At 40.7% G+C, this 15,345-nt stretch overlaps 1 protein-coding gene across 1 annotated transcript in view; it reads left to right on the top strand.

The window, feature by feature from the left end:
- The first annotated feature begins 8,688 nt into the window (after positions 1-8,688).
- si:dkey-234i14.2 (heterogeneous nuclear ribonucleoprotein C) overlaps positions 8,689-15,345 on the top strand; it is a 30,277-nt gene continuing 23,620 nt past the window's right edge. The window contains exons 1-2 of the mRNA XM_026377599.2: positions 8,689-8,869; positions 13,899-13,974. Coding sequence (XP_026233384.1) covers positions 8,848-8,869; positions 13,899-13,974 — 98 coding nt within the window. The 5' untranslated portion in view covers positions 8,689-8,847. The remainder of the gene's footprint in view (positions 8,870-13,898; positions 13,975-15,345) is intronic.

The raw sequence follows: 15,345 nt of genomic DNA, 5'->3' as shown, positions 1-15,345 counted from the left end.
TGGACGCTGAGCCACTCCTATGGAGCAACAGAGAGGGTGACGTGAATCAATGTTGATCTCTTGATGTAGATTACTTCAAAGCCCAGGATTTTTTGGGGCAATACTTAACTGCCTTTGAATCATAAGGAGCTATAATGACAAGTCTAAAAAATGAGTCTATTAATTAAAAGTATGTGTCCTCTTCATGTTGATTCACCCCCTCTGTATACTGGTCTGAGCCTTTAAGAAAAACATTAATATAAAGTAAGGGGATGAATGCAGGTCATTGAGTATCCAGTACAGTTAAATCCAACGTTATGAACTTGCTGGACCAGTCATAGCATCTAATCTGAAGACCAAAAAACTAAACGTTGGTCTACTCAGGCCATAGAACCTTCTTTCAATTGACTTCAGAGTCTCCCACATGCCTTATGGCAAACTCCAGCTAAGAGTTAATTTGAGCTTTTTTCTCTTTGCCACTCTCCCGTAAAGCTTCGACTGGTGAAGACCCCCAGGCAACAGTTGCTGTGCAGTCTCTCCCATCTCAGCTGCAGAAGCTTGTAACTGGTGCCTTGATGACCTCTCTCACTGGTCCTCTTTCTGCACTGTTCTTTATTTTTTTAGGCCAGTGTGCTGTAGGCAGAGTTCCACATGCACCATATTCCTCCTACATTTTAATGGTGGGTTTAACTCTATTTCAAGGGATATTTTGGGACTTTTTAGGTGGGTTTCTTTGAAGGGGGAGAATATCCTGATCCTGATTTTTTTGATACACTTGCAAATTCATATTCTGCTCAATCACTGCAAGCTCGTCAGGCCCTGATGCAGCAAAGCAGGCCCAAATCATGACGTTTCCTCCACCATACTTTACAATTAGGATGATGTTTTTTTTTCACGATCTTCAGGTGTGCAGTAATATTCTTTTTTATAAGTGGCAGCTTCTTTTGGGGTGTCCTGCCATAAACACCCTGCTAATAGTTTACCTACTGTAGACTCATGAACACAGATGTTAGCCAGTTCCAATGATACCTTCAAATCTTTGGCTTTCACTATCTGTTATCCGGGGCCGGGTCGCGGGGGGAGCAGCTTAAGCAGAGATGCCCAGACTTCCCTCTCCCTAGACACCTCCTCCAGCTCTTCCGGGGGGACACCGAGGCGTTCCCAGGCCAGCCGAGAGACATAGTCCCTCCAACGTGTCCTGGGTCTTCCCCGGGGCCTCCTCCCGGTGGGACAGGACCGAAAAACCTCCCCTACGAGGCGTCCCGGGGGCATCCGAAACAGATGCCCAAGCCACCTCAACTGGCCCCTCTCGATGCAGAGGAGCAGCGGCTCTACTCCGAGCTCCTCCCGGGTGACTGAGCTCCTCACCCTATCTCTAAGGGTGCGCCCAGCCACTCTGCGGAGGAAACTCATTTCGGCCGCTTGTATCCGCGACCTTGTCCTTTCGGTCATGACCCAAAGCTCATGACCATAGGTGAGGGTAGGGACGTAGACTGACCGGTAAATCGAGAGCTTTGCCTTTCGGCTCAGCTCCTTTTTCACCACGACGGACCGGTACACCGACCGCATTACTGCTGCCGATGCACCAATCCGTCTGTCAATCTCACGCTCCCTATTTCCCTCACTCGTGAACAAGACCCCAAGATACTTAAACTCCTCCACTTGAGGGAGGATCTCCCCCCCAACCTGGAGGGTGCAAGCCACCTTTTTCCGGTTGAGAACCATGGCCTCGGACTTGGAGGTGCTGATTCTCATCCCAGCCCCTTCACACTCGGCTGCAAGCCGCCCCAGTGCCTGCTGGAGGTCCCGGTCTGATGAGGCCAACAGGACAACATCATCTGCAAAAAGCAGAGATGAAATCCTGTGATTCCCAAACCGGATTCCCTCCGACCCCTGGCTGCGCCTAGAAATCCTGTCCATAAAAGTAATGAACAGGATCGGTGACAAAGGGCAGCCCTGTCGGAGTCCAACATGCACCGGGAACAAGTCTGACTTACTACCGGCAATGCGAACCAAGCTCCTACTCCGGTCATACAAGGACCGAATGGCCCTTAACAAAGGGTCCCGAATCCCGTATTCCGGAGTACCCCCCACAGGATGCCACGAGGGACACGGTCAAACGCCTTCTCCAAGTCTACAAAACACATGTAGACTGGATGGGCGAACTCCCATGAACCCTCGAGCACCCTAGCAAGAGTATGGAGCTGGTCCAGTGTTCCACGGCCAGGACGAAAACCGCATTGTTCCTCCTGGATCCGAGGTTCGACTCTGTTTCATTCTACCTTATTGATGAGTGTTTGTTGAGCTCTTGGGGTCATTTTGACTGGCCCCCCACTTCTTGGTAGAGTAGCCACAGTCCCAAAGTGTCTCCATTTGTAGATTGTTTTCCTAACTGTTGACTTGTGAATTTCTAAAGTCTTTGACATCACTTTGTAACCCTTTTCAGCTTTATGTAAATCCACAATTCTTGATTGTAGATCCTCTGAAAGCTTCTTTTGACAAGACATGGCTCACATAAGCACATTCTTCTTGTGCAGAGCAAACTCAAAAAGCTAGAGTGTTTTTTGTCAAAGTAGCTCTAGTCCACACCTCCAAACTAATTTTTTTTAACAAGATTCCAAGTATGCCAACACCTTTCTTGAGATTATTGAGGTCACATACTTTTTCCACTAGCACTATGAGGTTTTTATGGTTGTTCTCAATCAAGACATTAAAGATCAGAGTTTTCAGAATTGATATTATGAGTATGTTGCAAATACAGATTTTAAGTGGGTAAAGTCCCTCCCAAGCCAGCAGCTGTTACAGCTTCTCTTTTGGACACCAACCTTGTTTATCCTCAGTATTGGAGGAGGAGGCGCGAGTCTGGCATTTCACTTTTTGCACGATTATTTTGTTTACATGAATGTGATGCATCTGTTGTTGACCCCATCAAACACTGTAATGCCACTTATACACTACATACACACATGCACATATTTTTTTCCTTACATAAATGGGCCTTCACAGCATATAAAATCCCCAAATGACCCCAAAACATTTACCTCTACCCTGAAATTGAACTTGATGGGTAATCATTCAAAACAAAGAGAAAAAATGTATCATTAGACCATTTGCTTGCATAATGTTGCTACATGAACTAAGTGGAAAACAAGGCTTGACTGGCCTTCATGTGCCCTTAAATACATACAGAGAGAGCAGAGAGAGAGCGAGAGAGAAGTCAAATAACTATAATATACAGTAATTATCAGTTAAGTGTCAGCTGTAGTTCAGAGAAAATGAACAGAAACAGCCATTAAGTCATCTATTTGTTCTTGTGCTTACTGCACAAGTGTGATGACAGGAGCATCATCTGCCCTGCAGCTGACATCAGCTTGTGCTTTGTGCTTTGCAGAACAGCTCAAAAGATGGGAACAAAGGTCTGCCAACTCTGAAGTGAACTTCCTAAACATCTTCAGCAAGAGGAAGATTGTGATGGTTTTCAAAAGTTGTAGCGTATGTGTGCATCTTGATGTGTAAATATTTAAATTCTAATGCTAACACTGTCCGAATACGCATTAGAAATTGGATAAATTGTCCAACATGCCATACGTTTAATACTGATCCAGTATGTAGTGATTTGAATAATCAACTTCAGCATTATACTTCCATAATAAACAAGTTATAGATTGTTCAGCCGGAATTAAATGTCCTGGTACAGTACAGATGTGTTAGTATTCTGCAAAACACAGAAGTGTACTCTTGGGAAATAATCATTATTCTGTGCAAACAGCTTGTTCACTGTTCCACAGCTGCTGTTAGGGTCTAAAGAGATGATAAGTTAGTAAACGTGACAATGCACACCACATGTATGTAGGCAAATATGTTATAAACAGGTAACCTAATGTATTTAATCAGAGCCTTTTGTAGTGTTTTTGTGTATCATTCTGTTCTTTGTTCTGCTTTGTGTCAGGCACTCTGGCTGACGGAGAAACATCAGGTTAGTTAAGAGGTTTTTTTTTTTTGTCACAGTTGAGCAGTTCGAGTGAACAAGGCTATCCCTGTCGTGGATAGATAGGGCGTTGGAGGATGATGAATGGGGCTGTTTGAGAATGCTACTCAGTTTAGCCATGCTCTCCATTGTGCCTGTCTCTCTGCAGGAGACAAGAAAAGAGGTGCTAATGCAAACTTAACTGAGTTTTACAGTCTCACTATCTCTGAGTACAAATGAATCCTCCCTCTAATTACTCATCAGAGACGGAGCAGTATAAGTTGGATTATTCTCTGAGGAACCAGCTCTGCTCCTCGTCAAGCCAGTTTTCTTTGTTCAACACATCACATGTTTGGATACAGCATGCAGGCGATATGTGTGTTCTGCGTCCGAGAGATGCTCCAGGGAAACACAGACTCATCCAAAACTGAGATCAAACTGGAAAGATGACACTGTTGTCACACATTCAACTTACCAGCATGAAAACCAAATCCTAACAACAAAAACACAACCTAATTCCATTTGTTACAACAGTCTACAGTGGCCTATATTTTTCAGTCAAAATAGAAAAAAGCAGCAACTCCAGGTTGTCTATTCATCTCTATTATATCACCTTTTTGAAACTTCTGCACCTTTAGAAAGAAAAATGAATCATAACTTCTCATAGTAAAACGTATCTATGCACATAATGGATGAAAAAACACACAGTGGTCTTGAATAATGTTTTTTATTGAACTTGAGAGTGTGTTAAGTGTAATAGCTGATGGCCAGCAGCAAAGCAAAGTGAATGAGGTGCCAGTTAAAGCCTTGTGAAATGTGTGGCTGGCCGCGGGCCACGGGCCAAATGCTCGGCCAATTCATGCTGCTGCCACTGTACCCCAATGCTTGAAAAAGTGGAAAATTTCCCCCACTTGGGCGCCGTCACACTGATGGAGTACTGCCAGATTTATTCACCACTGATCACAGGTACCTGCACACACACGAATGTGGACTTGAATGCACATGGATCCAGGCTCACACAAATACAGACACACTGGATCAGACCCGGACTACAGCTCTCTGTCCAATTGAGTTTGCAGGTCCAGTAGCAGAACATAATGAGGTTTTCACACGGAGGCACTCCAACTAGAAAGAGTGGAGGAGGGGATGAATTTGGGGGGGAGTCAGTGGGTGTGACACATAAAGAAAGGGAAGAAAAGAGAAAAAGGCATTCAATGATAATGTATGAGCTGTCTGCAGTGCTCCATGGGTGGAGGAAAGAGTGCAGTGATGCATTTAAAAAGAAGATTATCATGTCAAGATACAGTAATACCTCGCTGAACATTGATTTTCATTGGGTGTTGGTGCTTTGCTCCATCTGTCTGTCTGTGAACAGTCAGAGTGGCTAATCAGAAGAGAAGGTTGTGTGTGAGACCTGTTGGGTCCCAAGCCATCGTATAAACCGCAACAAGCTGAGTGAAAACGAGTTCCAACCACCAATGGTTTTCTCCTGTTGCTCTCCAATAATTTGTGGTTTTATGGAGCTAGTTGTCGTTGTCCGCACAGTAATTTTGACATTTTGGTTCATAGCAAGCTGCTGTAAAAAATTCTAATCATGCTTTGTGCAGCCCTCCACGAAAAATTCACAAACACAGTAAGAGACTGGCCGTTGATGATAGTGAAACATTGCACGGCTAAAGGTCCATGTTGTTTCCCTTTAGGAGTTGGAGGAGATGAGACAGAGCTAAAACAGAATGAATGTGGGAGTTACTATATAGTGCATTTGGTACGTGACCAAACTACAAACATGTGAATGTTGTTGGTATGTAAATAAGATGTTTGCTAACAGGTTTGCCACATCAAAAACAAGCATGTGGTCATGTGGTCAGGCCATAAGCTAAAAATGATGATCATAAGACAGACAGAAAAGAAAAGCTGATATCATGCTAACTATCTGTGCTGTAATACTGAATATTAGGGCCCATAGTTTTGATAATTTGAATAGTTTAACTCTGCTATTATATAATATTTCACAGTTTGTAGAACCCTCGTTGGTGTTTTTATTGACAAGACAAGACAGTCTACAAGGTCAGGATGGCAAGCTGGCAATGAAAGTCAAAAATAACTCAGATTGAAATACAGGAACAGGAGCACAAAAGCATTTTCCCTCAAACACTTTTTCCTCTTATTAAGTTAGAAAAATCAAATTCCTAAATATACAAAAGGATTTACATGAAATTGCAAACATGCAATAGTAAATACAAAAAATTGAAAAGCACCAATTCAATTTTAATAATGTTTGATCTACTCATTTGTAGTGTTAAATTTTAAACCTGCCTTTATATCCTAATGTAGATTTTTCCATGTACCAGCTGAACATTTAACTTTCTTTACCTTATTTTTCCTTATTAGTTCACTGTGTTATGCTCCATTCATATTTACTTGCACCTTTAAACCCATTCCAACCATTTCCTGTGCCTGCAGGCTAATTTTCTCTCTCATTGCTTCCGCCCTCCCCCTCAGGCCTTTCTGTTTAGGTGAGTCAGTCCGTTGGGCTCCAGCAAGCTAAGTTCTGCTCCACTACCTCTTTCCCTCCCTAGTGCCTGTCTCTCATCCCCCCTCATCTCTCTGCTCTTTTTAATTCCCCTGGTAGGTGACAGTGAACCCAAACGCACTTATCTGGAAAGAAGGCATGAGGTCATTGCCACAAACAAAGTCAGAGGATAAACCTTAGTCCACAGCCTTGGAAACTTTACATAGAGATTGCTTTTTGTTTGCACATGTTAAGAAATATCTGCATATGTCCTTTTTTTATTTAAATCCTCCAGCGTCGTACTGTAGTTGCTGTAGTTTTGGCATAATTCTCTAGTCTGAACTCAGTGTTTTACCTCAAGATACAATGACTGGTACATGACTTTTTCTGTCACGATATCCTGTGAACAATTTGTGTTACTATCATAGCTGGCCTGTGGGGTGCTGCAGTATAGTGAGGCCATTCTGGATAATCATATTTAATTGGAATAAGGGAGACATCATGTTGGGACTCACATCCAGTTCTCATTATACTGTATAGTGGACAGACACTACTGGTATCTTTAGGGTTTGTTATTGGTGCTACAGTGTGTAATATTAAGAGTAGTGACTTATATAAGTAAGCTTTTGAATACCTTTATTCCCGATGAAAACAGGTTACCATAGTTGCTTTCATTATGGCATTACTAGCAGTCCATATGTGAGCATTCAGCAGGTGAATAGGATCCTATCTGACTCTTCTCATGTGTTGAACTCTTGAAGGATGTATAAGGTTGTCTAAGCACACTCATTAGAAACATTAATTTGACCCTTTATCTGTCAAACATTTCTATAAATGTCTCCTGAATGAAACACAGAGGGTAAGTCGTGAGGTAATTATTCAGATTTCAAAAAATCTGTGTGACTCCCCTCATTCGCAGTGTGCTTACTTTACCATTTTCTGTAAAGTAAATTACTGACCGAATACATACAGTACCTCAGCAAGTACATCCAGCTGAGAAGGCTACGCCCACACATGTGGGAGAGTTTAGTTACAACCGGTGTATTTGAAGGGAATAACATTTACATTTTCAAACATATAAAAACAATTGCTGATTATATAAGTGTACTCCTAGCCTTGAAATCACAAAAATCTACTTTTCACATTATATAGTGCTATTGTGCTTTATAGACTGATGATCCATGCAGCTTATTGTCCACTGTGAATAGTTATTTAAGGGTTAACAGATTAATAACACAATTCTGCCTGGGTTAAGTGTGGTGTGAAAAGAGGTAATAATCACTTTAGCAGTGACTAAGATTAAAGTTTGGCTTACAGCCAGTCTTAGCCTGTATTGGTTGTTAAAGAAGTTAATTAAACCCACATGAAAGCCTCTCCTCAGGAGCCAGAAAGATTAAACACCCTCAGGTGTATTCTCTCTCCAACTACCGCACAACAAAAATGGAGCAACGATTAGACAGCATGCTCAGTGATTCTACTGGGTGTGTTTTTAGATGCGTTATTAATTGTAATCAAAATCCCAGTGATGAGATAATGTTGTGAAATGTAATAATGATGATATTAATAGAGATTTATTAAAAGCCTCAGTTTCTTTCTCAGTTTGTAGCTCGTCTATCTGGTGTGGTTCAGATTAAGAGTGGAGATAATTTCAGAATTTGACTGAGCAAGTTCAGTTTATGATTTCTAATTAGCTCATCCAATATACATTATGTACTTGTCATTACTTCCCCTATCTCTTCTAGGTACTGTAATGTCATCGGGCACGAGGCACCATGTTCAGTAAACGCACCCTTTTTAGACATTTATTATTATATTCTTTCATCATCAGCTCACATCACATTTAACCTGTTTTTTTTCCATCCTCCTCCTCATCAGTGTGTGTGTCTACACTCTATCGGTCTGTGTGGTGTTAGTGACCTGTGAAGTAAAGCAAGTGCATTGCTGTGTTTCCAGGTTTCTGCTCTTTGATATGTGCATTAAGCTACAAATGCATACTCACGCACACACACGCACACTGGCAGCTGGCTGGAATTTGTAAGCCCTGAGCTCGAGCCAAGCTCCTGTTGCTGAGGGGAAACCAGCTGCACACTCATCCAATCCTCCTGCCAGCTCTGCCACTAATGGAACAGCCCGGTTCGCCCCTGTACACCCCTGCTACAAGAAAACATTTGGTACATCCTGTTGGTGCTTCTCTAGCTGGTTTGTCACTGACTCAGTAGTATCACAGCAGTCAGCCAAACGGCAGCCTGAACACACACACACACACACACACACACACACACACATCCTGAGTGAGGACGTAAAAGGAGAGTTGGAGGAGAGAAGCAAAGAAATCTTCAGCTAAACCTCCGTTCTCTCAGCCTCCTGTGTTTTTTTCTGCATCCCTGATATGACCCTGTTCAGTCCAAGATGTAAGTATGCCAGGGTTTATCCCTATAGGTGTGTGCATGTATGCCTTAGTGGATGTTTGTATGCAGCACTGTATTTCAGAAAGATATTATTTTCCACTGTGCCTCTCATTCTTTTGCTCTCCTCTGCCATCTTTATCCGGTGCCCCTACAAGCCTCTCTTTCTTTATATTCAGTCTTTATTTAGCTCATGTCCGTACTTCATCCTGAGTCTCAGGTTCTTTTTCACTTTTGCTTGGACCTGTTTTCTCTGGCGTTGTCCATACCCATACGTTCATTCGGTTGGATTGTGTTTTGGAACAGAGTCTGTGGAAATACACGAGAACCTGGAGTTTATGATGTGAAAGTTGAAAGGCATGATGGGATGTTTCCGACAACTTCATGTTTACAACAAAGCTGTGAGGTATAGATCAAAGCTTATTCTGTCTTTCACATTGCCAAGGTCAGAACTCTGTGTTTGGGCGGTAATGACTTATGAGACAAAATATTCAAAGGCTTTTTTATGTTGACACTTCACTCCATCGTGATGAATTGAGCATTTTATTTTTATTTATCTTCAGCAGTACAATGATTCCTGCTTAGAGCTGGACATGCAGACAGAGTGGCTACATCTCCTCACAACTTCCACACTAGTTTAGAATCGGCACAGTCCTCAAAAGGCTGCATGTCTGTTGGGAAAGCAAAGGGTTCAATAGCAAAGCAAAGCTGAGTTCAAAACCATCTGGAAGACTTGATAGTGAAAGTGAAATTCATTTTATGCTGTTGCTGATCTAATGCAATAGCTTTCATCCGCCTCCTTTTTCTCTGTCGTGGGGTAAAGATCTAATCATCACCTCAGAGCTGATTTTGATTTGAGTTGATCAGAGTCTCTCTCAAAAACGCCCTCTATTCATAACAACCTTCCCTATCTTGATCTTGATCTTTTAGAGTTATAATCCAGATTTTTTGACAGTGATGGCTCAGATTCCATTGCATTCATCCCTGAGAGGTGAAACTTAAGGCTTCACGGTTCCCACCGGTGCTAAATCTGGCCTGATGTTGGTTGGTGTGAAGCCTGAACCGAGGTCAGCTGAAATACAGGAAAAACAGAAGACTTTGACTTTGCAGCATTTTTTTTTTCAGTGTAGAAAATAAAAAATAAAATAATTATATGTTTAGGACAACATACAATATAATATTAATATTAAATACAATATTTGTGTAGAAATTGATTGCGCACAATCATCTAAAAAAAAACTACTGCTTTAAAACAAATGGTGTTAGGTCTTCACAGCTTTGCTCTAAGTAAAGAAAAAAAATAGTATGTATTAGCAACCTCATTACTTATTATATTGAACGAGGAGATAGTAATGAAGGGAAATGTACAACATAGAAAAAGATAAGAGCAAAAACTATCTTAATACAGCATAATATTTCAACAACGAATGCAACGGCTTCTTACATCAGCCAAAGCCAGTTTATTGAAATCAGTTTTGCAGTCACAGTTTCAATTTAAATGATTGTTGCAGAGGCAACAATCGCTTCAATTGCTGTAATTTTTTATCGTTCTGGATGAAATGTTGAAATGAGAAAATAAAAATGTGTTTTTTCTCAGACAAAAATAGCACTGAAAATATTTGTGTCAGTCATCAGCTCAAGCCTTTGTCTTCTGTTTTGAAATTAGCTGTTTGAAAAACACATCCACAAATTTTGCATGCATGAAAAACCGAAGAAATGGGGACAAAGAAAATCATGGCAGAAGACAGAAAAGTCATATTTTCATCTTGTCATATTATTATCCCATCTCCCACATATCGTAGACTCCAAAGTGTATCAATGAAAATGACATGTAGTAGTAATTTATAGATTCTTACGCACAATTAACAACTATTGTATACTGACACTGTATGTGTCAGTATGAAGGATATCAAGACAATTTATCGTGGATTTTATCTAAATGGCAAAACTGAAAATCTGAGAACTGAGTAATTATAAAATTCTCCCAATTCTTGTCTTTCTGCAGTTCACAACTTCCTTTATTTTTAATTCTTGAGTTTTACAGTACATGCATGATGGACCTTAAGCCTAACCCCCAAGTAATAAAAAAAAACCCATAAAATACTCGATTGACTGTGACAGAAAAGTTGTATTTCAGTATATAAAGAGGTGATAACACAGGTTCAAGCAGAGCAGCTTTCCTGGAGCTGCTAAAGAATTCAAGGGCACTTGCACAGGGTGGATGCTGATTGACTGGAGTCTTCAAAGGACATCATACCCCCTCCCTCCTCCTTGTGCCTTTTCTGGAGATTCAGAATAAGAACTGCCTTTCCACGTTGTTACTGTGTAATTCTGTTTCCAGGTAGTGTGATTGAGGCAGCTCTCACTTTGGCTCAGTATGAAGCAACTGTCTGGCAGTCAGCCTGACATCTATTGATACAAAGCACAGTGACAGACTGTAGACTGTGGCAGAGGCTTGTTGTTTATAACTCATTATGGCTGATAGTGTCTGAACTTGATGTGTCCTCTGGTGCCCTTTGCTCTTATTTCACAAACATGCTGTCTGTTAGATTAGGCTACATGTGGATTTCTGTATGATCTTTCTGTCCTTTTGTGGACCTGTCCCTGATTCAGCTGATCTGTGGTGACAATGATGACTCCAAGTAATACTATACAGACAGGGAAACATACTGTAAAATTATTGTCTCTGATGCATTACAATATGTGTGTTAATATGGAAGAAAATACAAGGAGTGGTGGAAAAAATCTGTACACAAGTGTTGCAGATTTCCATGGCTTCACAGACAACACAGATGAAACAAATTACTAAAACTTTAAAACTGAATGCATTTTAACACACACAAATGCTTCTCCGAGCTATTTCTATTAACATTTAAACAAAACTTTAATGAGGAAGAATAAAAATAAATCAGAGAAAATTAACAGAATAACTAAAAAACACACAAATGAGGAACAGCTTTAATACCCCCTAATTTCTAGTTCAGTTGTAATGATAAAAAAATGACTGTATAGACTCAAAAAAGAACTGCACATTAATAAAAACTACACTGAAATACGGTTTAATCTATTTATTATTGGTTTATGTAGTTACAAAATGTGTGTTTTAAAGTGTCACTGATAAAGGCAATGGAAAAATGTGTAATTGTATCATCACACTAACCTGAATCACCATTATCATTACATTAATTATCATCACTGTCAACATGATGCCTTAAGTGAGACTCTGCAGCCACGTACCAACAAAAATAAAATGGCATTCAGATAAGACATCCTTCTTAGTCATTGTTGATGTACCATTAACAGTTCAGAGCTTGCACTAAAGGGGGAAAACACGTATAATCTGTAGAAATTAAATTTAGCACAAACCTCAAAAATGGTGAATCACCACAACAAAATCTATCATTCATTCATTCATTTGACAAAATTATGTGAATTATATTTTTCTATAGGTGGATGTGAATGTAAGTCTGCTCTGGAGAAGCTAATTGGAGCATATAGGATTTTGTTTATCAGATAGCAGGCTGATTACCTCCTGAGGGTTTGCTCCTGTAGTGTGAGACAACTGTGCTCAGCGGCATCCTCCCCTCTCTTCCTGCGTAATGGCTTCATCATGCAGTCAATCATACAGTTGTCATGTCGCTCAGCAAAATATCATAAAACTAAAGTGTTATTTCCTTCTGCCACACAATCCCCAGTCTGCGTAGTTGATGAACAGTCTAGTATGTTTTCAAAGATTTGTTTTTGATACACATCATTCCTGTCATGGTGACAATGTTTTGTCACATCTTAGTGGAGGAAGACGAAGTTGCTAACACATGAAAAATAGGCCAGTGTACAAAAAGTATGGAATGTAAGGTCTGAAACCAGTCATCACAGAGAGTTTACAGAAATATTTATATAGATAGAAATATCTGTGACCTTTTTTATATATACGTCTGTATTTGGTAAATAATCATATTAAAATATAATATTCATCGTATTTAAAGTAAAATGTGTATCTTTTGGAATGGCAGCATTTTCCCTCTCTGATGAGGCATTAAAAATATATTCTTAAAGTAAATTTTTGTTTATCTACTACTACAGCAGTAATTAGCATGCAAGGCTCAGTCAAGTAATAGTTAATGTATCAGCGGCAGGGTCCAGTTCCTCACCAGCAGAGGCACTTTTGGCTGCAGAGAAACCATCCAGCAGGTCACTGTTTGACTATAAATTGTCAGAAACTTATCTGTGCTGTGGGGGGTAAAGGCGCATACACGTGTCTAAATTTCTTTTCACACATTCAGACCCATACTTAATTAATTGTAGCTTCCAGCCATTTGACAGTCATGCTGTGTGAGTGTACGTGCAGCTGGCCCAGTCACACTCCATTCACCACCCATCTGTCCGTGTCAGGCAGGCCTCCTCTCCTCCTCTCTTCTCTCCTCTCTTCTGCTCTCCTCTCCTTTCCTTTCCTTTCCTTTCCTTTCCTCTCCTCTCCTCTCCTCTCCTCTCTTTTTTACTCACCTTTGGTAAATCAATGCCAAGCTAACGCAGCATGAGCTGTGAGCTGTTGGCATATCCTGTAATCAACATGGCTCGTGGTTAATAGGCCCATTGGAACATGTATACGGAGGTGTTTGCAAGAGAGACATGCAAAAATGGACAAAAATTAGATTTGGCTTTTGAGAGTACAGACCTGCACCAGTTTTCTGTTCTGTTTGCAAACAGAAGACAAAAATGGAGTTGAACAGCTGGTTCAGAGTGGCAGAAGCAATCAAGGGAGAGTGATAGAAGACAGGCATGAAAAACAACCACTGCCAGTCTTCGCTTGCCCATTATTCATTATTATGTCAAATGGTAACAATGGCTACAACAGATTAGGTTAATTTTGCTCAAATAAGAAGTGAACTTGAGTGTAGGCTAAACATGACCTGGTTTGAAGGTTACCTCATCGTCTGAACATGGGTCTTAGTCTGTTTTGTATGCCTGCTGTGTTGTGTATTATGATGCTCCTTACTGTATCAGTTCAGAGTTAATTGGTTGTACTTCCATGCAGACATGAGCATGAGTGGAGACTTGAAATCCAGCCGCTCCAGGGCAGCAAGCAAGAGGACCAGCAATACCACTTATGGGTGAGTATAACCCCTTTATCTGTAACTCAACGGCTGCACCTGAGCGTTGCAATCAATGCAGCATTATTCGTTATTAGCTTTGTACCAGCTGCGTACGTAGGCTGCTATTGATTTTAGCTAGAGGTGCTGTCTCCATCAGTCAATTTTTTAATCTATCTGTTGATGTAGTGCACACATATGATTGGAGCTGATTACTGTTTATTGCTGATGGTTCAATACAGTACCGTGGAGCTACACTAACAACTGTAGGCTTAGAAAACTGGTCAAGGGAGTAGAGGGTGGTGGGAGAGGTACGACAGTGTGTGGGGATGTTAAAATACAACACGCCTTCATTACTCTTACCTCCAACTCTCTCCTTGAACTGCATCCTTTACTGTGGTTGCACCTCTGTAGATGTGAGCTCCTCTAATGAGCATAGTCCACAGAAAGCACTCTGTGTCTGTGAAGTTCATGACTATTACCACCACTTACTCTAACAATGCATCCTGGACATGTTCTGCAAGCCCACATATTTAACACACAAGCTTACAAAACATCACTAATTCAAGAAATATCACTATCGTAAATGTTCTATATATTGAGGCAGTTGCAAAGACAAAATACTAGCTAATGAAACAGCTGGCAATGGCTGCATCAATACATGCACAAGAGGCATTTTAAAGCAGGGAGAAATCCTCATATTAAACAATGATTTGCAATTTTGGGGAATGTATGTAACTGTAGCATGACACTTGAAATCAATCTAGCCAGCGTTTCAGATACTGACACTGTGTCAAAACCTGTGGCATCTTATGCAGTAGAAATACACAAGGTACCTGTCTGCATCAGCATGTGACACACATGGTTTGACTTTCTCTGATTAATTAGAAGGGAGAGCCTCACTCAAACCCCTTCAGAAGGGAAACTCTTTTCAATGCTGCCAGTGTTGTTCTGTAAGTCTGTGTCACAGAAGGCTTTGACAGCACCTTGCCATTACTATAAGTTATGACGCATACAGTATCTCTGAAAAATATTTGCAAAAAGGAACATACTGTAGCTTTAAAGCAACCAAGGTGAACATAATAAATAACACTGAAATACGTTCTTTGCAGGGCATGTACCCCAGAACACCTAACAAAGGTTAGGAATACCAAACAAGAAGAGAAAATGAATACTAACAGATGCAATATGTTCAAGCCAGGTTGCCAAGCCTAATCAGCAGCACTCATTATTATTCTGCACTTCTGCATAACTGTTTCCAGCACCTTAATAGATACAGATACTCCTCCATCCCTAGCAACTATATTTTCTGCCATTCCATTGGTTTTATAATATGATGCTGTACAATGGTATGTAGAAACACAAAGATACAATAAATTATATATTGTCCTT

The sequence above is a fragment of the Anabas testudineus genome, chromosome 3, assembly GCF_900324465.2.
Source record: "Anabas testudineus chromosome 3, fAnaTes1.2, whole genome shotgun sequence".
Lineage (NCBI taxonomy): Eukaryota > Metazoa > Chordata > Actinopteri > Anabantiformes > Anabantidae > Anabas > Anabas testudineus.
This window is presented reverse-complemented; position numbering and strand designations above follow the sequence as displayed.